The following is a 24,029-nucleotide window of genomic DNA, read 5'->3' as shown; positions in this document are numbered from 1 at the left end:
TAGAGATTACCATCTTCTGAGATCTAGTACTTTCCGCTGCTTAATATCTTCAAGAGGAGAATACTGAGGCCACTCCCTTTGATGTCTTCCTTTTTTATCTGAAGTTTTTTTCTTGGAAACTTGTTTCTTTACATTGCCTAGAATACAAGAATACAAAATAAGCAAAATGCTCAAGATGAAATAAACTACCATGGCAATACAATTAATTATGTAACAAAACTAAAAAGCAATGCCACTAGTTCTCAAAATACTTGCAAACATATTGAAGAAATACATGTATCTTCAAGAATATTCCCCTAGCTTAAAGAGAGAAAAAAAAAACAAGTTTAAGCAACCACAAGTGTTAGTTCCTATCAGATACCTATACTCCAATTCCTGATCTAGTTGCTTAGCTAGTAAAAGACTCAATCACAAAATCTTTGGTTTAGAAAATCAAATTACCAACAGTTAAAATATTTAACTAGGCCATTTTCCAAAAATGAATCCTTTCTACAAAACAATAAAAACACATTAATGTAACTCTGTTAAAAGATTAAAAGCACTAGATCCAATAATGCAATGATGTGATATTTAAAAATAACTCCAGGCCTTGTAGATACCACAAAATGAATTAAGAATGATGCTTACATGTACATTATTAAAATGCAAATTTAGTACCAGGAACTAGAATGGAAAACAAAGTCCCCTTTCTCTATGTGTGTGTGTGTGTGTGTGTGTGTGTGTGTGCTTAATAGTGAATGCACACACACAGGCACACATGCATACACACACACCAATCTCTCCAGAAGACACATAAGGCGAATAATAGTAGTTACTTAAGGGGAATTAGGAGCTAGATAAAAATAAGACAAAAATGAAATTAGACTTTGCTCTGCTTAATGTTTACACTTTTTTTTTAAAGATTTTATTTATTTATTTGAAAGAGATCACAAGTAGGCAGACAGAGAGGAAGGGAAGCAGGTTCCCTGCTGAGCAGAGGGCCTGATGCGGGGCTTGATCCCAGGACCCTGGGATCATGACCTGGGCCGAAGGCAGAGGTTTTAACCCACTGAGCCACCCAGGCATCCCAATGTTTATACTTTTTATTTCTGAATAATGCTAGTGGATTATTCAGGCAAAAATTATTTAATTAAAACCTTAACTACAGAGAACAAACTGATGGTCACCAGAAGGGATGGGTGAGCTAGGTGATGGGAATTATAGAATGAGCTTGTGGTGAGCACTGGGTGATGTATGGAAGTGATCAATCACTATATTGCACACCTGAAACTAATATAACACTGTATGTTAACTGATGAATCTAAATAAAAACTTTAAAATACATGTTAATAAATAAAATTCAAGTTTCGCATCACTAAAATACTATTAACATTTCAGACAGCTATGCTCAAATACTTACTACTTTTCACACATACTAGATTTTCAATGAAATAATCAAATCTGTTATAAAAATCGAATAAAAGTTAATATTTTATTTTTACGAGTCATGCTAATCATAAAACATAGACTATATAGATATATGCCTAGAAAGCAGACATGGAAAGGGGCTTGTTTCATTCACTCAAATTGCTCTACAATAAAACCCAAACCGGCTGGAACTCGGAAACTCTTGTGACACAGGGGATTTCTCTGATTTTTATAAGATGTCATAATGACAAACACTATAATATCCAGAAACAAGCTTCTCCCCATTTCCTCTAGCTATTCCCTTTAAGTCTTCACAGAGAACACAAATTTTTACAGAGCTGAACAACCACTGGCAAACGTGAGTTAAGTCTCATTCTGAAAAGTTTCTTTCACTAATAAAATATATCTTAGGGTGTAAGAAGATGGAAAATCTACTTCCCACGTCTTCACTGCCCAATAATCCCTTAATGCCCTACGTAGTTTTCCCACCCACTTAAAATCTTAGAGGCTAATGAAGCCTGGTGATCTGTGACTCCAGCAGCGCCCAGAGTGGTCTGGACCCGCATACTTTCCTCTAAAGCTTACCTGAGCCTACCCTCTGTCCCCTTCTACTCTACTCCTAAGAGCCCCCTGGGCTAAATAAGTGTGCATTCCAAATGCGCACCCTTCACAAAATCCCCACGTTGCCACAAGAAGAGCTGGTCCCACAGGCAAAATTCTATGTAGTTTGAGAGAGGGATGCTCTGGCAAAGTAGAAGCTAAGATTGAGAGAGGAACGTAACAGATCGACAGCTAAATACTCTGTCTCCCCATCTCGTCAACTCCAGGAGCCTTTGCCCACCTTCCCTTGTCATTGTCATATTCCTTCTTCTAGTCCTCACCCTCCCCCTAACACACCCATCTAGTCCCAACACCAAAGAAACATCCATACATACACACATACCTCTAGTCACCACACTGGCTTTTAGAGAAAGGTCTGAGGATAGCAAATATAAGTAGAATATCTGTCATCTTTTTGACTTGAGGAACCATGGGACAGAATTTTGGGCAATCATTGTCACTGGAAAGTGAGGTGGGTGGGGACCCCAGAAATAAAACAGCCAGAAAAGGGGAGACTCAAATTTTATGTATACATTTGGCCCAAATCTTGGGCTGATCCTGGAACCAACCATGCACGGAGAAGACCCCAAACAGCACAGGTAAGGCTTAAAAAATCGAACAGAGATTTGAAATGTCCTCCAGAGACCAAACTGGCAGTTTTAGTCAAACCAAATTCAATGCTGCTAAAATTAAAAACAAACAAATGAACAAATGTAAAATAAAACACTCTTTGGAGGAATATACCAGAATCAAAAATCGCCACAACATTTCCAGTGCCTTGGATACAGTTCAAAATTATTAAACATGTAAGGAAACTGAAAAATGTGACACCTTCTCAAGAAAAAGAAAAAAAAAAAAAAAAAAAGATAAGACCACCTCTGAGATGACCCAGATCTTAAAACTGGCAGACAAGGATTTTAAAGTGGGTATGATAACTACGCTTTATGAGATAGACACAATCTTCCAGTAATGAATGAAAATGAAATGAAAAGAATGGCAAATCCAAGATAGAAAACAAAAACTACTTTAAAAAATGTAAATTCCAGAACTAAAAGAAACAATACCTGATGGGGCGCCTGGCTGGCTCAGTGGGTTAAAGCCTCTGCCTTCGGCTCAGGTCATGATCCCAGGGTCCTGGGATCGAGCCCCACATCGGGCTCTCTGCTCCACAGGGAGCCTGCTTCCTCCTCTCTCTCTCTCTGCCTGCCTCTCTGCCTACTTGTGATCTCTGTCTGTCAAATAAATAAATAAAATCTTTAAAAAAAAAAAAGAAAAGAAAAGAAAAGAAACAATACCTGAAACAAGTAATTCATTGACTATATTTAAAAGCTATCTTTAAGAGAGGCACTTCCTTTTTTCAGTTATAAGATTTTTATCAAGAGGAAGATGAATCATGTATTTTCTTTTCTGAGTGGGGTTGACACACAACGGTACCTTAGTTTCAGGAGCACAACATAGTGAGTCAACAATTTTAGGTATTATGCTCATCTCAAAAGTAGCTACCATCTGTCACTACACAACCCTATTACAGAATCAGTGGCTCTGTTCCCTGTGCTGTATGTACCTTTTACTCCCATGAGGTGTTCATTCCATAACTGGAAGCCGGTATCTCTCACTCCCCTTCACCCATTTTGCCCATCCCCCCACCCCCTCCCCTCTGGAAACCACCATTATGTTCTCTATATTTATAGATCTGATTCCGCTTTTTGTTTGTTTGCTTATTCATTAGTTTTGGGTTTTAGATTCCATGTACAAGTGAAATCATATGATATTTGTCTTTCCCTGTCTGACTTATGCCCTCCAAGTCCATCCGTGTTGTACCAAATGCCAAAATCTCATCCTTTTTTATGATTGAGTAGGAGAGATGGACTTTAAATATAAAAAGATACAAGTTGAAAATAATATATTATTTATAATATAAATATATTATATACCATGGTATGTATGTATGTATGTATGTGTATATATATACCATATATATGGTATATATATACCATATACCATGGTATATATATACCATAAATATAATACATACCACGCAAACACCGGTCAAAAGAAAGCTGGAGTAGTTAGATCAATATCAAAGTCACTTTCAGAAAAACAATTATTACTAGGAATAATGAGGGACATTTCATAACAACAAAAGGTCAATGCAACAAGAGGAAATAAAAATCATAATTGTGTGTGCACTAATAGCAGAGTTTCAAATTGCATAGAAGCAAAAATCAACAGAAGTAAATGCAGAAAAGATGACAATTATAATTGATTTTTAACACTCCATTTTCAGCAATTGATAGAGCAAGACAAAAATTAACTGATGTGAAAACTTAGATGTGAAAAACATTCTCAAACACTGATCCAGTAAATATCACAGAACACTACACCCAGCAACTACAGAATAGGCAGACAGTCTTTTCAGATGCACATGGTACATTCACCAACGTGGACTGTATGCTGGGTCAAAAAACGAGTCTCAGCCCATTCCAAAAGACTGAGGTCTTATGTCCTCTGTCCACAATGGAATGGAATTTGAAATCAACATTAGCAAAAGCACCCAAATATTTGGAAATTAAGCAGCACAATTCTGAACAGTAATGTATGTATCAAAGAAGAAATCACAAGGAAAATTAGAAAATACTTTACATCAAGTGATAATAAAAATAAGGCGGGCCAGCATGTGTGAGCAGTGCCTGAAACAGTCCTCACAGAGCAGCTTAAAGCATTGAACGCTCATAGGAGAAAAGTCTTGAATCCGAAAGTTGTAGTAAACCCAAAGTAAGCAGAAGGAAGAAAATAATAAGCAGAAATTAATAGAATAGTGAGCAAACAACCCGGAAAATTAACAAAGCTAAAAGCTGGTTATTTGAAAAGATGAAAAAAAATGATAAAGCCGTAGCCAGAAAAAAAAGAGAAAACATATATGATCAGTATCAGGAACAACAGAGGAGTTATTACTAAAGACCCTGTAGATATTAGAGGAATAAAGGGGACTATTAGAAATAACTTTATGCCAACAAAACCAACAACTTAGATAAAATGGACAGACTAAAACTGGACAGAATTAATGGGAATCAAGACAACTCCATAATCACATTATTAGAGATTTTTAATACCCCTCTGAAAACCCCTCAGAAAACAGGAGAGATCACTTTCCAACTTGTCTCAGGAGACCTGCATAGCCCTAACGCTAAACCTAAAAAAGATATTATGAAAAAATTATAGACCAATCACCCATAAAAAATAGACACAAAGTGACCCCCCCAACACACTGAGAATTACAAATTTACCTAATATTCTGTGAAACACACTGATCTGGCAAATGAACAAGAAGTATGGAGGTTTTACCAAATGGTCAGAGACACCTAGGAGTAAAATACAAACCCTAGCTCTGCCTCGTACTAGCTATCAACTTTCCACAAGCAACTTATCATCCCCTCTGGGCCCCAATTTCTTTACTTTATATAAAATGACGATAAGAGTACCCACCACATAAAAATCCCATATTACTATGAGTTCAGAAGAAAGAAGTGAAAAGCAGCAGTTTCTGCCAAAGGGCCACCACACTGCAAATGCAAAGGCTGTGTATTGCATGCTAGGTGAATAGCCCTCTCTTAAATTGTGCAGCACACAACCTACTCAGCAGTACCTGGAGACCTTGCTGGGTGCTCAAAAAATTTTCACAAGAAAAAGCCACAATGTTATATGGTAGAAAAGAAAATGAAATGTTTAATTGGGAAAGATGAGTTCATGTCTCTGCAAAACCACAAAATAGTATGTTATTTTAGCCACCTCATGAACCATTTATAAGCTACCACATACTTATCTGTAATACTGTATTTTACAGGATTCTTAGATTTTTCAAAGCTCTCAAAATGCACAGGTTATGTGTGAAGTTTGCAGTGGTAACCCATTAATGAACTAAATGTCTTCTGCCCAAAGTTATTTTTTAACTACAACGACAGCCGACAAACAGATGGCAATGTTCCTTGTTCAGCATTATAAAAGGAAACCGTGTTGAATGGTAAGCCTAAACAAGCTATGTTGTTTTCTGATTATTTTCACATGTGAAATTCAAGCCTCCTTCCTTACCTGATTTGTGTTTCAAATTTGTGGTCACCCCATCAAATTCAGATTTATCGATTTCCCATGCAAGAGGTAGCTTGCCCAGGCTACTGGATAAGTGTTCCAAGCTATTTTCTTCATTGTAGATGATTTCCGATGTACTTGTTGGGATGCCAATGTATCTTGACGGATTATTTCCAGCAGGTAAAGAGGTATTATCAGGGAGGCAAGAAGAGCGGGTTGAATTTGGAGTTTTATAGATTGAGGTTGCCTGGTTGAGAAACGCATAGTCTGAACAGATGGCATAAATTTTCTCCCGAGTGTGGGTCACTGGACAGCTCCACGGGTAATGACCATCTCCTTTGTGACCCAAGGGTGTCCCCGAGGCACGAGTGCAGAAAGACTGAACAGCACCTTGTAGATCCTCTTCAGGAGACTTTCTCTCGGATTTGTGCTCACCATTTCCAGAATCATTTGCCCTTTCTGCTTCTGCAATGTTAGGCATTGAATGCAACCAGAAAAGTTCTGTTACAAAGGAGAAGTTGCAACTCTTTCTACGACTTGAAAACCAACTGTGACAATCGTTTACAGCATTCTACAGAAACCTGAGAGCTGCAAGATGGGCTCCTAAGAAAAGAAGGAGGAGAAAGAAACATCAACAATCCACGAGAGACTCCAAAAGCACTGAAAAATGGATCAAGTGTTTCATGTGCCTTCATCCAATAAATATTTTACAACATTAAACACCTACAGCCACAATCACTGGCCACTGTCTTATTAAAACATTATTTTACAATAATGTTTCATAGTAACAAAAAGAACTCAATGAAAAATGGGCAAAATATCTGAATAGTGACTTCTTCAAAGACAGCGTAGAAATGCCAATAAACCCATGAAAAGATGGTCAACATTACTAGGCATCGAGGAAATGCCAATCGAAACCACAAGACATTACGTCACCCCCAGCAGGATGGCTCTAATAAAAAAGATAGATAATAAAAAGGATTGTTGAGGATGTGGAGAAACTGGAACCCTCCTACCCTTCTGATGGAAATGCAAAACGGTTCAGTCACTTTGGAAAACAGTTCCTGGAACATTTACAGTTACCATAGAAGCAAGCAATCTCACTCCTAAGTACACATCTAAGAGGAATGAAGACATACATCCACACAAATGTTCATAGCAGCATTATGTACGATAGCCAAAAAGGAGAGACAACCCAAAGGCCTATCAATTGATGAATGAATAAATAAAATGTAGTATATATAAGCAATGGGAACAACAAAAATAAAGGAAGCACCCACCCATGCTACAACAAGGATGAGCCTTGAAAGCATGATACTAACTGAAGGAAGCCCATCACCCCAGAGCCTAATAGTGTGTGATACCACGTATATGAAATGTAAAATAGGCAAGTGTCTAGTGACCGAAATTAGATTCGTGGGTTGCCTAGGGCTGGGAGGGAGGAGGAGGTTGAGGATGATAAGGGTTTCTTTTTGGAGTAATGAAAATATTCTATAATTGATTGAGGTGATGAACATATAACTTTGTGAATATACTAAAAGCTCCTGAATCGGACATTTTAAACAGGTGAATTGTATAGTGTGTGAATTTCATCTCAATGAAGCTGTGCATTCATCACCACGATCGATTATAGTTAATAGTCACTAACTGCTGATCAGTCTCAGAAAAAACTGATTTTCAAGTCTACACCAATTCCTTTAGGGAAGAAAGAGAACAGTTCAAAAAGCAAGCAAGGGCATTTGAGGAAGCTGAAGATTTATACAAAAGCAAGACCCTGATAAGTCAGACCATTACAGGTGGTAGAGGGTACTTGATGCAGGCGCCCGGCTGAGTGGGCCCACTTCACAGGGCTCTAGAGATGTGGTTCCAGAGACACAACCCACCCCTGGGTGACCAGTTTGACGTTTACTACTTAATATCTCCACCCATTCACTTATTTTAAAAATTAGAATAATATTCATAAGTTCCAGAAAAATGATTCTATAAAACCCATCACACAAATACTGAGTGACAAAAACCACTAAGGCAATAAGAAATAACGGAAGAATGATTGCCACAAGAGCCAAGATCACTCTAAGTCTGTGAGGAGAAACCAGTAAAGGTAATGCCTGTCCTTTGTGTAATTTAAAGCAACAGAGCTCAGTACAAGGGGGAGTCCACATACCCTAGAAAAGATCCCATTATCTTTATTTTTAAGGAATGCTTTCCCTCTCTTCAAACATGATTTTTTTTAGTAATTGGTGCAGTTTATAGTTCTTTGCAGGAAGAATTGGCTGGAGCTTCACCATCAAAGATGGAAACCCCAACTGTATCCTTTTAGAAATGTTTTTCAAGAAATCCTAGGAGTACTTATAGGGGATCTATAGACAGGAAGCTTTTATGCCTTCTTCTTCCTCATCTCCTGGCGTCGTGGTCATGTTGGAGGAAGATGCAAAGAGAAGGTCAGTGCCTGAGGTCACACAGACCAAACTGGGCTTTTCTGAGGAGTCAGTTTCTGATTTTTAGCAGATGACCTCACAGAGCATTTTCTACTGACCTGTTATCCTCATGCTTTTCTCTAAAAGCCAGCGTGGTGGGCAGAGGTAGGTATTATCTGTGGTATTGGGGGTGTATGGATGGGTTGTGGTAGGCTGAGGCATGAAAGAGAGCATAGGGTCCTGCTAAGTAAGGGTTGGTGACCAAAGAGTGTTGGAGTCAGTCTGGGTCAGGTGGGGAGAGGAGGGAGATAGAAATGTTCCAGGGACTACTCTTATCTCTTCATCTCCAGCTTAGCTTTGACCTTGCCAGAGCGTCCATCCTCAGATTTAATGGAATTCTGCCCGTGGGCCCAGCTTCTGTGTGGCAGTATAGGGATGAAGGATGCTTCACTTGGAACATATATTGAATATGCTTATCAAAAACATAGGCAAAAGAAATCAGTGCATTTGAACATAAAGGGTAGGACTGAGCTTTCTGCAAGCTAAAGAAAAGAAAGAATATAGCACTAGATGAATAAAAAGTTTAACAGTCTGGTTTTGTTTGCATTTGGACTTTGCTATTGAATAATGGTCACTAAACAAGAATGATCTCTTTGGTTGTACTCTACCAAAAAAAGTGAGTATCATCAACGTAGGGATAATATTTTAAACTGATTGTCAATAAAAGCCACCAGTGGTCTGAAAACTTTCTCACTTGAACCATTGTTGAAGGAAATTTCTCTTTGAAAAACTGTGTGATATGTCTAGATTTTTATCATAGAAGTAAAACAAATGACAAAAAGATATTGCAAAGTCCCAAGATACTACACAGAAAGTGAAAGTTATCCAAATCCCATGACCCAAGCACAGCTGGAGTTTATTTTCTTTCCTTATTCTCTGCCAGATCCATGTCTGTTCTCCTGGTGTCAATGACAGCTTGAGGCTAAGGGTGCTAGTTATCATGTCCCCAGGCTTTCCTACAAGTGAACTGAGCACAAGTTATTACTGAGAACAGAATCACTAGAGACAGCAATTACTGTATTATGTTGTAATTAAGCTTCAGGAAATACCGAGTTAAAGGCCGTCAGGTTGTCCCTCCACCAAATAGCCTGCAGCTCCCACCATTTTGTCCTATCTTGTAGCTCCTTTTGTTCCTAATTTTGTCAACCATTCCCAATTCCATCCCCACCCTAAAACCTTCTGCTTTTAGAAAAAAGCCAACCGCTCGTCTGGCCCATGGTCCTTTCCTTTAGCTTCTCCTCATCCCTCCTCCCCCTGGCTCTTTCCAACTTTCCATTCTCCGGACGTTTTTCACAAGGTTTGCCAGGGTTATCCTTAGTGATGATCATTTGTGAAAGTCTCCTCAACAAATAATTACCTTTAAGCGCCTACATCATTCCGGGCATTATTTTAAGCTCTGGATTAGGACTTAGATTCCAGGATTTACTAGGAGAGGCCTCAGGAATCAGGAGCCGGGGACTATTAGCCAAGAGGCCTCTTTTTCCCCTCCCTGGTTCTCATCTGTGAGATCTGAGTTTCCAGAGAGCCGATGCTCTATTAAAGTATTACAAGTAATGATTGATTGCAGGACCTAAGGCTGAATTTAATGTATGCTTCCGATCACGGGGCAAGCAACTCGCAGTTTAACTGTGAGTGAACGAAATTTTATAAAATGCACCACTAGAGTAACGATTTTTAGAAGTCACTAGAAGGAATTGTTCTGTAAAATAAACGTTCCATTTTTAAGGTCAATATTCATCGCCTAGGCTACCTTCTTTTCTCTTTGAATTTTCAAGCCGTGTGTTTAAATATCAAGTTTGCTTAGGGAACGAAAATCTTAAGCGTCTCCTGCGAAGCCTCCCCCATAGGACAACTATTACGATCTCTATTCTGCACGGAAGGCCACGGAGACGCAGGAGCCTGAAAGTGACTTACTGATGGTGAAATACGCGCCCCAGGGCTGGGCCAGATCCGCTAATCCCCAGCGGGTCAGGTCTCGGTCCTTCTCCCCGGTGTCAGCCCCACGCGCTCCGGACCCCTCGTCGGGTCGGACCAGAGCCCCTCCCCCGGCTGAGGCCGCCGGCCTGCGAAGGATACCGGGTCCTCCCGCGCGCCGCGGCAGCTTCTAACCCAGGCTCCCGGCAGGCGGAGCTCCCCGCCCCTACTCTGCGAAGCTCGTCGCGCCGCCGGGCTCGGAAGCCGCCGGGACCGAGGCGACAGTCTCGCGGGCTCGTCCCCGCCGCGCCCAGCCGATGTGTGCGGAGGCGGCGCCGGCCGACAGCTGGAGCGAGGCCGCGCTCTCTGCCTGCACTGCTCCCGCCGCCTCCCTGGCCCACGAGCGCTCCCCGGAGCTGGGCGTCCCCCCGTCTCAGCCCCGGCAGCGAGGCCTCCGGACCCCTCCGCTCGCCTCCCCCGCCGGCCGGAAGCCGGAGTTCGCCGCTAGAGGGAGCCCGCGGAGGCGGCTGGAGTGACCGCCCCCAACCAGCCCGGGCCGGGGGAGGCTCCCGGCGCCCGAGGCTTCAGGGCTGGTGGGACACGGACAGTTACGGTCCCCGCGCCGAGAGGGAGCAGCCGATTCGAGCTTTGAATGCACCAGTTGATATCAATACTCAAGACAATTGCAAAAAAAAAAAAAAAAAAAAAAACCAGAAAAGCCCCGCCTGGGCCTCCACCCAGGGCGCTTTGGCCGGCGGAGCCAAGCGGCGGGTCTGGGTTTTCGGAGCAGCTGGCAAGGGTCCCGAGAGGGAAGAGGGAGGAAGAGCAGGAGGCTCTGGGTCCGATTCCGGAGCTGACCGTGACCCCTCCTGGTGACCCCCTGGCCGCAGAGCGGGCATACGGGGAAGAAGGGACAGTCGCCGCCCGTTACGGTCCAGGCCCTGCCTTGCGTGGCTTGGAGACTCGCGCCGGGCAGGAGCCACCGGCATCCACGCGGGCATCTCCAAGACAGGCTTTGTTCCCCAGAACACCCGACCCTTATTTCCCTAACACTTCCCCCATTTTGCGGCCCAGTTCTTCACCCGACTTTTTCCCGGGAGGAGGACGGGCACGGATGCAGAGTCCTCCATTCGGACGGCCCCGGGGCTCCCGAGAGGCCGTGGCCCCTCGCCCCCCAGGCAGCCGAGGCGGCGTCCAGAGCGCGCGGGCGTGGCAGGCCCGGGCCGCGGCGCGCGGGCGCCAGGTGGAGGGCCCCCCGCGCTGGGCGCACAGCAGCGGGCCGCCACCTCTGCCCAGCCCACAGCCTCGGATACCTCTGGCCTGTGCGGCGGGGTCGAGTCGCTGCGGCCGCCTCAGAGCGGGCACCGGTCCCGGATCACAGCTTCCCGCGCGCGGCCCGCGACGCGCCTCTGGTTACCCTGGGGCTGGCGTCTCTCGTCCCATTGGAGCGCGCGGGGATAGCGCCCTGGACGGCTGTGCCCGGCGACCGGTTGTCAGATATCATTGACAACACCTTCCTCTCATCGTTTTATACCTGCCCTCTGCACGCGCGGAGGATATGGTGACAATTTTTTTAAAATCTTAGCTGTGTCCCCGCATGCCACTCTATTGGGCATCTAGTATATAACTGGTGCCTGAAAGCGGTGACCGCAAAGTAAATAAACGAGTGAGAGGTGGTGAAACCTGGCAGGATTTCCGCTGGTCCTGTCGCGAACTACATGTCCCAGGATGCCTCTGAGCACGGGCGCCCCTGAGCCAGCCACTTGGAGAAGGCCTTACTCAGCCCGGCCGACACGCAGGCCAATCCCCTCGCCCTGCACCTTGGGCTGGAACCTGAGACGGATTCGCCCCCAATGATGCTCCAGTTGCAGGAGCAACAGAAGTTTATCTTTGTCCAGAGAAGGAGGAGCAGCGTGGTTCCTGCTCGTTTGAGCAAAGCGACTGGCATCCATCAGCCGGACAAGCCCCGGCTCCGCCTGTGATTTTCCTAGGGAAAAGTGGAGACCCGCGCGCCTGCCCTGCACAGCAAGGGACATCTTCTGGAGTCGTGTTTGCTGCCGTGATCAGCCAACGTGCCCCTCCTCCCCCGCCCCAGGCGCGGCTGGTTCCGACCACTTCTTAGACTTCATTTATCCGTGGGTCATTTTGAGAGTCGGTCTTGTAAATGTTTAGCATTTTGCTGCTTTACTGCTTCTTTCTGGGGACAGTGCCAGCACTTGCCGAGACCGGCGGAGAGAGGCGACTCAGTCCGGAGAAGAGCGAAGTATGGGGACCCGGGCTAAAGGCTGCTGTCGTCCTTCCTGCACGCTATTTCTACATTCAGGCGGTGGATATATCAGGAAATAAGTAAGTCGAGAAACAGCTCCCTAACTCTTCTGGAATGCAGTTAAAATGTACTGTTTCTCCTTTTAAGTTTTAGCTGCCCAAGAACTCTTTTTTCCACAGCAGTTTAAATTCCAGGATATTTGGATGCTATCCACATGTGGTTGTAACAGCCTTTCCCCGTCCTAATCAGTTTTTCTCTGTAGCTTTAGAAGTAATTGCAGATTAGCTCTTCTCCTGGCTGTTCTGATGGGAACTCACACAGGACTGGAGAGACAAAGCCCCTGCCCTTTGCTGGAAGTACTATTTCCACCTACTTTTGCATATGCTGTTGTAAGGAATGTAAACCCAGTTGTTAAAAACTTAGTTGGTTCATCTTTCTCTGGGGCTACCCTCTGTTTTCAGGGAGACATCTGCAGATAAGCATGATTTGAAACGCAGAAAGAAAAATGAAGCACTATTTGAAACTTTACAGTTGAGAGGGAAAGTATCAAAGTGTGAATCTCCTGCGTGTTTGTAACGAACATTATTTCATTCCACTGAATTCCAGCAATTAAAATAACTGAAAGCTTAGTTTTAGAATTCACATACTCCTGAAATGATTGTCTTTTTTTATTGGTGGATGCTGACCGTGTATATTTGGTAGGGGGGAAAAAAAATCTTGGATATTTTAAGAAAAACTTCCAGGTAGAGAGGGCACGGATTGCATGGAGCACTGGGTGTGGTGCAAAAACAATGAATACTGTTACGCTGAAAAGAAATTTAAAAAAAAAAAGAAAAACTTCCAGGAAGTTTTCCAAAGCAGAGGGGGGGAAAGTTATCAATTTTGTCACTTGGTTATAACAATTGGGGGAATTAAATACCATTTTCAAAATCTTCATAGCAAAAGCACTCACTTAAAAAAAAAAAACCTTTTATACAGTGTCACTTAAATGATACACAATCTACTGGCTTTTGCCTGTAGATTGTGTATCAGTCTACACAATTGAGCATGTAGATTGATACACAATCATGCTCAGTGATTGTGCTGAGCATGATTTGTTACACTGCTCTTTTTGAGAGAGATTTTTCAAAAAGTCATTATCTTTAGAGGCAAATTTCCAGTTGCATGAAATAAATAGTAGATTGATAAGAATATTTGTATGTATAGAATGCATAAGTGGGTTCTAGGCTTATATAAATTTGTAGTGTTTACATAATCCCTTGCAATTTTCTTTTTTTTTCCCTTGCAATTTTCTATTGAAATGTTTGTGTGGACATTTGTCATCCTCCCCTTTTTTTAAATCTCTGATCCATCACATTCATTCTGGTACTGTAAGCATATGAGAGAAGGAGCAAACGTGTTAGGGGGAGAGTACGAAGGAAAACACTAAGGCTCACAGACTGGAGAGCACAATCTTTGTGCATTTGTGCCTTGAAATCATCTCTGTATCTCGCTGTTCTTCCCTGACAGGTTCACATCTTCTCCGGGTGAAAAGGTGTTCCAAATTAAAATCTCGGCACCAGAAGAGCAATTCACTAGGGTTGGAGTCCAAGTTTTAGACCGAAAGGATGGGTCCTTCATAGTAAGATACAGAATGTATGCAAGCTACAAAAATCTGAAGGTAGAAGTTAAATTCCAAGGTCAACATGTTGCCAAATCTCCATATATTTTAAAAGGTAACTTGTAACATAATTTTAAAACAGCAGTATTTATGAAGCCAAACGATGGGTATGTCTTAGGTGTTCTGAGTGCTGAGTGAAATTGTTACTGTGATATTTTGTTACTTTTGTGTCATTAGGGCCAGTTTACCATGAAAACTGTGACTGTCCTTTGGAAGATAGCGCGGCCTGGTTACAGGAGATGAACTGCCCACAAACCATTACTCAGATTCAGAGAGATCTGGCATATTTCCCTGCTGTTGATCCAGAAAAGATTGCAGAAGAAATCCCAAAAAGATTTGGACAAAGACAAAGCTTATGTCATTATACCCTGAAGGATAACAAGGTACGATCTGTGATTAAGGTTTGCTTGTTCGCCTTGTTGATTTGCTTGTTTGTGTGTTCTGACCATATAGCTCTAAGTAGCTACAGTGTTTTATTAAAAACCATTCCGTGGAAGGCCTGGCTGGCTGAGTTGGTGGAGCGTGCAACTCTTGATCTTGGGGTTATGGGTTCAAACCCCATGTTGGGTGTAGGGATTACTTAAAAATAAAATCTTTAGAAAAAAATCATTCTGAGGATCACTGTGATAAGCTTTATCTCAATGAAACCTGCCAGTACTTTTAGATTAACATAATAAACAAAATGGAAATAAGGGCGATGGAAAATAAACCATTAACTTAATACGTGTTCGATTCCCTTTTAGGTTTATATCAAGACTCACGGTGAACATGTAGGTTTTCGAATTTTCATGGATGCCATACTACTTTCTTTGACTCGAAAAGTAAGTGTTTCTTTTCTCTTAGGTATAATAGACAATTTCAGCCCAGGCTTTTCCATATAATTTTTAAAAAATAATAACATCAGTGGTGTTCTATTCTGGAACCTTATTATAATACTATTCTGGAGCTTTATGTCACATAGACTATCTGTATGAATTTTCTAGGGTTACTGTCACAGAGTACTGTGAAAAAAAACAGCAGAAATGTTTGTTCTTTCATAGCTCTGGAGGCTACAAGTCTGAGAGCAAGGTGTCAGCAGGGCCACGCCCCCTCCCACACCGCCCTGAGACCTGTAGGGCAGGACCCTTCCTTCCTGTCCCTGCTTCTCACCACCTGCTGGCCACCCTTGGGGCTCCTTGACTTGCAGCCTCCTCACTCCAGCCTCTGCCCCTCATCACACGGCTTCCCCCCGTGTGTCTCTTTCTTCCCTTCTGGCAAGGACACTAGTCATATTGGATTGGGGCCCGCCCCCCTCCAGTATGACCTCAACTTCACTAATTATATCTGCAGCAACCCTAGTTCCAAATAAGGACATTCTGAGATACTGGGGTTTTGGATTTCAGCTTATCTTTGGGGGGGGACAGAATTCAACCCACAGCAATACCTTATAAGGGAAAATGTCTTCAAATAAAATTGTTTCAGTACTAAATCCACTTGGAGCCCAGAGAAGGCTTACTGTATGCTGAATCCTATTCCTTGGTATAAAGTGATTTTCTCAGGGTTCTAGTGCGGTACCTCTCAGTGATAGTAAACGGGCTGATTGGGAAAACTATACTCATACTGTTACTGGTTGCTTAATAACAATTTATTGGATAATCTGTGTCTATATCTTGACTGAATTACTCATGGAAAATCAGTACCTTCTCAGGTTGAGAGCACTTAGACTGAGTTTATTTTGAATATAGGCAGCTACTAAGCATCTGTATTCTGCCTCCTTCGGCGAAGACCTCGGGATGCCGGCAGGTTTTCCTTGCTCATCTGTGTCAGTCCGTGGAAAAATAAGACTATTCTTCAGGACTCCAGTTTCTCAAGATGCTCCTCAGACTGACCAAAGCCCCAAACATTTACCTATGGCTTGATTTTAAAAAAAAAAGAAGAACAGGTTATTCGAACACACTGTGCCACTTGTCAGTGGAGGTGGTCTAGCTGGGAAATCCCTGGAACTGGCTTTGGTGTTGGGCTTCCAGAGCTGAGATTCTGGTCCCTCCACGGTCTGGGTTGGGGGGGGGGGGGTGTATATATTTTAATTGGGCACATCTGGCTCATTAACCAGGAACTAGGGTTAGAGTCCCAGTGCTTTGAGCTGTAACTGTTTTCCAGTAATTCCCTTTCTGTCCCGGATCATCCTCCAGTCTCTCGGCAGCTTTAGAACCAAGATTTTCTTTGTCATTTCATCTCTTTTGGAAGCCAGTCTATTGGCCAATTTGCACGTCCACAGAAAGGGTATCTAGTATGCATATATATATGAGAGTATTCTGAAAAATTACCCACTATTCAAATTGGGGTAATTATCATCACCTGAAGCTTGTAAAGTTGGTCTTTCATTTAGTACAAGTTCTCATTTTTCTTGTGTTTCACCGCTCACTGGGTGGTCAGCGGTGCTTCAGGGGAGGGTATTACGTGAATCCGACCAAAGTGGAAAGGTAGGTAAATGCAAACCAAGGAAGAAACCCGTGTGGGGTTCGAGGTTGCTGAGAATAGACAGCACACATACACGCCTCAAGGGCTGTAGTACTTACTTACAGCAGAGGATAGGGAACAGGATCCTTGCTGTGTGGCGGTGCCCCTGGGCCTGCAGATCAGCTCCCCCAGCCCTGCCCCGGGACCCTCCTGTGGGGTCTGAGATACAGCAGGCTGGGCAACCTGAGGGCCATGGACAGCTGCACTTAAGCAGAACAAGAAGTACAGGGGCGCCTGGGTGGCTCAGTGGGTTAAAGCCTCTGCCTTCGGCTCAGGTCATGATCCCAGGGTCCTGGGATCACGTCCTGCATCAGGCTCTCTGCTCAGCAGGGAGCCTGCTTCCTCCTCTCTCTGCCTGCCTCTCTGCCTACTTGTGCTGTCTTTCAAATAAATAAATAAAATCTTAAAAAAAAAAAAAAAAAAAAAGAACAAGAAGTACATTCGCTTACAAGGAGGTGAGCCCAGCCCAGACTGCGAGGCTCTGTCTCTTGGCAAAGAAGTGTTCCAGACCTGAGACCCATTCTTACATGGCCAAGCAGGGGTGGAAAGACTACATGCACGAGGCTGCCTTTCCCCACACACTGACCCACAGAAGGGATTATCCACTACAGCTAATGTAGATAAGCTCTTTACTTTCTTTTTCCAGGTGAAGATGCCAGATGTGGAGTTTTTTGTGAATTTGGGAGACTGGCCTTTGGAAAAGAAGAAATCCAGCTCACACATTCATCCCATCTTTTCCTGGTGTGGCTCCACAGATTCCAGGGATATCGTGATGCCGACCTACGACTTGACGGACTCTGTTCTAGAAACCATGGGCCGGTGAGAGACGGGTCTAAGGTGACCCAGAGCCTTGGTTTTCTTTCCTTGCTGAGTTCTTTCTCAGCCACCTTTGTGCTGTGATGGTCTGGGAGGAAAATCTGTTGCACTTTCTGTCTTCCAGAGTAAGTCTGGACATGATGTCTGTGCAAGCTAACACTGGTCCGCCCTGGGAAAGCAAGAACTCCACCGCTGTGTGGAGAGGGCGCGACAGCCGCAAAGAGAGGCTTGAACTGGTTAAGCTCAGTAGGAAACACCCGGAACTCATAGACGCTGCCTTCACCAACTTCTTCTTCTTTAAACATGATGAAAGCCTGTATGGTCCTATAGTGAAACACATTTCATTTTTCGATTTCTTCAAGGTATGACATCAGTTGTGTCCAGTCCTTTTTGTTTTTCCAGATGTCCTTATTTGGGGGAGGAAAACTGAGGCCTATAAACGATAGGGGGTGAGAGAGGTGAGCACAAAATTTAATGAACATCAAGGAGTGAGGCCCCAGGGACCGCTTTGGCAATGTGGGTTATACAGAGCACGCAGACTTGACCAGACTTGCAGCAAGGGAGCTTGGGGCCTGGGTAGAGCTAGAATTTTTTTTCCCAACTGACCCTCAAGGTAAGCACATTTCAGCTCCAAATCCTTTATTATTAAATACATGTATGTGATTTTACAAATACTTCTCCCAAAACATCACAGCAGTCTAAAGAAGATATAAACCAGGTGTCTCTTCTCAGACTTTCTGATAGGGAAATGTCTTGAAACCCATCCAAATTATTGCCTAGGAGTTCTGGGGATTAGGGAGGGCTTTCTGTATCTAAAATGCGGATTACTCATGTTTCCTGGGGAGGGATCCTTTTTCTTTTTCTTTTTTTTTTTTTTTTTTAAGAGTTTATGTATTTATTTATTTATTTGACAGACAAGTAGGCAGAGAGGCAGAGGAGGAAGCAGGCCCCCCACTGAGCAGAGCCCGATTCGGGGCTTGATCCAGGACCCAGGACCCTGGGATCATGACCCGAGCCTAAGGCAGAGGCTTTAACCCACTGAGCCACCCAGGCGCCCCAGGGATCCTTTTTCTAACTCTGTCTGCTAGGCAGTGGAACACTGCCCTTTTCTCCAAACCACTAAGCGTTTTCTAAAGACCCATGTCATGGAATGAATGGTGGACAAAAGGTAGTCACCTGTCCTCTGTATGTGGGAAGGCAAGTGATTAGCAAGCACTGTGTGTGCTGTAGATAGCCATGTTTTCTTCTGATGGGTTACATGCCAGCAGGTGGACCTACACAATGCCGTAAATTGAATTGTCAGTGTTTCCTCCATCTGCATATCACAAAGACTTTTGAAAGAGCTGGTCTTAGAACCCGAGGGAGCTGTCATTAGCCATCCCCCTTCAGAGAATGTTCTTTATTCCCACCTGTTGCATTTGCTACAACTAAAGACTAAGTGATTACCAACAGTTCCGTGAATATTTGTATTCATAGATGCTCTCGCCCCAGAGCTTGTTAATTTCCTCCAGACTTGCGTGTAGCCATCTGGTGTGTAAAAGGGGTGGTTAATATGGCCTAGGCTGCCATCCTCCGGTGCGTACAGGTGATCAGTAAAGCAGTAGAGGGATTACAAAATCACAATCAATTTGTCTTTCCTAGGACAGCAGTGTTACTATTTTATTGTCTGCTTTAACGTTAGACTTGTGGCCCCTTTGGGAAATTTAGGAGAACACTGAAATAAGCCTTTAGCTCCAGGTCAGGTGTCCTGTGATAGCATTTATTCCATGGCAGGGAAGGAGGGCAAAATCTGGCCAGTTTGCGCCTGACGATGATGAGGCTTCAAGTTGGAGAGAGGAGGAGAATCACGAGTGGAGAAAGGCGATCTAATGACGGCTTTTATTTTACCGCTGTCCTGCAGCATAAGTATCAAATAAACGTCGATGGCACTGTCGCCGCCTATCGCCTGCCGTATCTCCTGGTCGGTGACAGTGTTGTGCTAAAGCAGGACTCCATCTACTACGAGCACTTCTACAACGAGCTGCAGCCCTGGAAACATTACATTCCTGTCAAAAGCAACCTGAGTGATCTTCTAGAGAAGCTCCAGTGGGCCAAAGATCATGATGAAGAGGTAAGGTCGGTCTCTTCTACATGCATAGCAAGGGTTCATTTTAAATGTCTTGTCCCTGAAAAGCATTCAGGGTGCTCAGATATGGACCCTTACCTGTAAATGGGACGCCGCCTCCCCATGGCGTACATCAGCCCCCTCGGGGTGAGCACAGACGTCTGGGCTTGGGTTCACTGTCCACTCTGCACTTAAAACGAAAAGCTGCAATGTTGGCCTCAAGGACACTCTCTCTTTTGGGCAGGTTGGTCAGAGCCCCAAGCACTGCCTCATCTCTGCTAGCAATATGAAAATTAAGAATGGCCAGTCCAGCAGGAAGAAAAACTAATGGCTGTAGATTAAAAGGCAGGATTGCATGGAGTACACTTCAAACGAATTGCTGAGAAGTGTTAAAGCAGTGCGTTAAACTTTGTCTTGCATTTACTTTACAAGGTCATTGTCACTCCATTTAATGTATGCCCTCTCTGCCAGAGAGGCTTAATTCTAGAAGGTCTAGTATGATTCCTCAAACTTTCAAGTCTTAAAAAAAAACCTCTTTAATCTGAGCATACCCTCTTAAATGTTGCTTTAACACATAAGATTACCCTCAAAGATATTCTTCCTGCCTTTGTCCCACTATACATGGATTCTGAACATCAGTTTGCATATGTCTGCATGAGGAAAAAAATGTGTTTCATTAAAGGCTTTTGTTGTCATTGTTCCCATAGGCAAAGAAGATAGCAAAAGCAGGACAGGAGTTTGCAAGAAATAATCTCATGGGAGATGACATATTCTGTTATTATTTTAAACTTTTCCAGGTCAGTACTTTCTAAGAGAATAGACATACAATTTGTAATCGGACATGTTGGCAGCAAATTAATATTTCACTTAATAATTTCTTAAAGTATATTAATATGAGGAGAGATATGTATATATGCTTATGTGGGCAAAACCAGGGATCAACATCAAATAGTAATGAAAACACTGACAAACCAAAGATGAGCTAGAGGAGAATGCTACAACGTGGGAAAAGCGTTTATGTTCCCACTCTGGGCTGTGTGGTTAGGAAATTGGCCTCTGGTCCTGCAAAGTTACTGGACGCAGATCTGTATCTTCTCTGTGTACTCTCTTGCTGCTGCCTTACTGGTTCTTTGTCTAAACGGTGCCCAGTATCTTCCGACCTACAGCGCTAACCCCCTATGAGCCATGGCGTCTTTTGGAAAGTGTATTCCTGGACCTAAGCACTTAGGAATAATCAGAGTATATCTGATCATTTAAAAGGCTTCTTTTAAAAAAAACACATTAGTAAACAAGTAATTTGCTAATAACACTGCTAGATGTAAATTAAAATTTTTGTTTTAATCCCAGAATTGCCACTATTGAGCACCAAATCTTAGACTCTGCTACAGAACAAAGTTGGTCTGTTTCTGGTCTGCACGGGCCCCTCCCCCCCTTTTTCACCTCCCCAGGGAACAGTGAAGGGATGGAGATGGTGACGGAGATGGTGAAATGTGTAAACTGAAGGATCTGGGGATTTACTGTCTGAATTCTCATAGATGCACGGGCTTGTGTTCGTTCTCTCTGACTGGATTTACCAGAGCATCATCACCAGCCCAGAGCCTCACACAGGGCAAGTGCATTATAACCGAAGGTAGAGGCTGTGCAGGCCATGGTGGGAATACGCTCTATCCTAAAATTCCCAGTCTACGGGAGATCGTGTGCACAATTATTTTCACTTCAAGACAGACGGTGGTAAAACCCAAACCCTACAAGTCATAGAAATAAAGGATAGAATCAGAAGAGGTCCATTAGCAAGAGGCAGCCAGTGTCCAAAGGACAGCCACCTCTCAGAAGCTCTGGTGTTAGGGTTTTTAAGGGGAATGTGAAGAATTTCGCTTATCAGAACTTGTCACATATGAGTTAAAAGGAGCATATTCTAGCAAATTCCAGTGCGTCGAATTTGGTGAATGTACTTTAAGTTATAAGTATGTAACTTGCAAAGTAAGAATGTACTTTAAGAACACTTTTGAATTGTCGCTTACACAGGGATATGCCGGCCTGCAGGTGAGGGAGCCCCAGATCCGAGAGGGCATGAAGAGGGTAGAACCACAGGCCGAGGAGGACCTCTTTCCTTGCACGTGCCATAGGAAAAAGGTAACCTGAACTGGCTAATGTCCAAGTAAGACCTGTCAAAGTAAGAGTAAGTCCTCATTCGTTCCTTTAGATATTCAGTCAGACAACAAGTATTTGAGCTCCTCTGGGGGCCTCCGTACAGTTCAGTCCACCGGACAGAGGCCATGGACGACCAGGCCGAAGAGAGGCAGCTGACATGCAGAGAAGAGAGAAGACACAGGAACCCCTGCCACCCCCTCCAGCCTGGCAAAGTGGAGGAAACTTGACTTGACTACATGATCTGAGAATTTAGATCACGTAGCATTTGAATAGATGCTTACAGTTTGAAAAGTATTTTCACGTGCATCACGTGAAATAGGTTTGGCAAAGTTCATTACCTGGGTTTAGAGATTAAAAAAACATATGACCATGATTATCAGATTATTCATTTAAGAAGCAGTCTCTATTGATAGCAGCACATACTGATTTCATTTATAAAAGGCAGATTCACATAGACTTATAAGGCTAAAAAGGACCTTAAGGACCTTAGGGGTCACCCAGTAAATGCCTTCATTTTATGGTTAAAAAAGTGAGCCTGAAGAAGAATTTAGCTCAGAGTCCTCTAGCTGCATTATAGCAAAGTTAGGACCAAAAACCAGTCTCCATCATCAGACTGTGTGTCTGGTTGTGCGTAAAGACATGATATGGCATTATACTTGTTTTTTGTTTGAATGAACATATATTGTATAAAATTACAATATATATTACACACACATATCTATGTGTTATATATATACATATACCTAGATAATATACAGGCTTGACGTTATTCTAAACAATATCCTCATGTCTCTAAATGGACAAACTCAAAACTGCTATTGTGACTAAAGATGAGAAGGCAGATTTGGCAATTACTATGCCTCACAAAGAGGTTCAAAAGGAATGAAGTGACCACTGTCTCCATATAAAGTGGTGTGATGGAAGCAGTTGATACAAGCTCACTGACTGACACATTCAGGAATTTTACACACTGGTTAATTTCCAGTAGTTGGAATCTGCCTGTTGGGAGAGTCACATGACAATAGCACAAATCAGTTTTGGTTATTTTGTTTTTATTTTGTTTATTGGGAGTACTGACTTGCCACTAAGTAACTAACCCTTAGAGAAGTGGTACTTCACCAGTATTAACCCATCAGTGCTGAAAGTTCATAAAATGAATTAAAGCCATCAAGCAAACAAAAATTGCCAGAATCAGGGGCGCCTGACTGGCTCAGTCAGTAAAGCATGCAACTCTTGATCTCAGGTCTTAAGTTCAAGCCCCACATTGGGTGTAGATAACTGAAAAATAAAAATCTTTTTTAAAAAATCGCCAGAATTGAAACCTACCTCCTCATGAGATTTGTGATTTGGTATCCTAACACTTGTTGGCTCCTGATGAAACTGGGCAGCTCCTTTCTCCAGTCCCCTCACCCACCCACCCACCCACCCCCTTTTTTTTTTCTTTTCTTCTTTGTCTAAGTGATTTTGAGGAATGCCGAATCATATCTTCCCCTGACTGGTGCACTGAGGGGCTCTGCTAGCTTCCTCCTTATCTGCCCTAGCCCTTCACCGACCTGATTCACAACACGGGGCCCTTTACGGGAATGCCAATGCTTAGATATTCGTGTTGTCCATCAGTAGTCCCATATACCACAGTGTGACTTTCCCCGGGGGTGATTCCAAGCATGGTCCTAGGTCCCACAAGCCTCTAGCACCAACTTGCCTTTTTTCCTCTTCCCATCTTTAGGGGAATATAATTAATAGACTAACGTAAGTTTTCTTAACTCATCTACAACTTCTTGATGGCACTAAATATGTTGCTTCTTGATTGCAGACCAAAGATGAACTCTGATATGCAAAATACCTTCCCTTCACATAATGGTGCTCTGAAGACTCTTCTTAACTGAAAAGAAGAATGTTTTTTAAATATTAATTCCATGGACAGTATAAAATCCACTGTGTGATTGCCTGGATTATAAACATATGTTTCTTCTTATGATGCAGTATTCCCAGGACAATCCTTTAAAGCACGGTCTTAAAATTTTGTAATAAAACCACTTTTATTTTAAA

The 24,029-nt window shown here is 43.1% G+C and overlaps 2 protein-coding genes across 2 annotated transcripts in view; one reads left to right on the top strand and one right to left on the bottom strand.

Moving 5' to 3' along the window:
* Nucleotides 1-11,980, bottom strand: part of LOC111146885 (basic, immunoglobulin-like variable motif containing) — a 42,475-nt gene extending 30,495 nt beyond the window's left edge. Inside the window, exons 1-3 of the mRNA XM_022502605.1 lie at nucleotides 11,798-11,980; nucleotides 6,097-6,696; nucleotides 11-137 (exon numbers count right to left, since the gene is read on the bottom strand). Of these exons, the coding sequence (XP_022358313.1) occupies nucleotides 11-137; nucleotides 6,097-6,574 (605 nt within the window). The 5' untranslated portion in view covers nucleotides 6,575-6,696; nucleotides 11,798-11,980. The remainder of the gene's footprint in view (nucleotides 1-10; nucleotides 138-6,096; nucleotides 6,697-11,797) is intronic.
* A 380-nt stretch (nucleotides 11,981-12,360) lies between these two features.
* Nucleotides 12,361-24,029, top strand: LOC111147127 (KDEL motif containing 1). Its single transcript, XM_022503031.1, has 10 exons — nucleotides 12,361-12,830; nucleotides 14,260-14,465; nucleotides 14,588-14,793; nucleotides 15,154-15,231; nucleotides 17,556-17,728; nucleotides 17,850-18,087; nucleotides 19,626-19,835; nucleotides 20,537-20,626; nucleotides 21,855-21,962; nucleotides 23,794-24,029. The coding sequence occupies exons 1-10, from the start codon at nucleotides 12,649-12,651 to the stop codon at nucleotides 23,809-23,811; spliced, it is 1,509 nt and encodes a 502-aa protein (XP_022358739.1). The 5' UTR covers nucleotides 12,361-12,648; the 3' UTR covers nucleotides 23,812-24,029.

This window comes from Enhydra lutris, unplaced genomic scaffold (assembly GCF_002288905.1).
Source record: "Enhydra lutris kenyoni isolate GAN:26980312 unplaced genomic scaffold, ASM228890v2 scaffoldscaffold15, whole genome shotgun sequence".
Classification (NCBI taxonomy): domain Eukaryota; kingdom Metazoa; phylum Chordata; class Mammalia; order Carnivora; family Mustelidae; genus Enhydra; species Enhydra lutris.
This window is presented reverse-complemented; position numbering and strand designations above follow the sequence as displayed.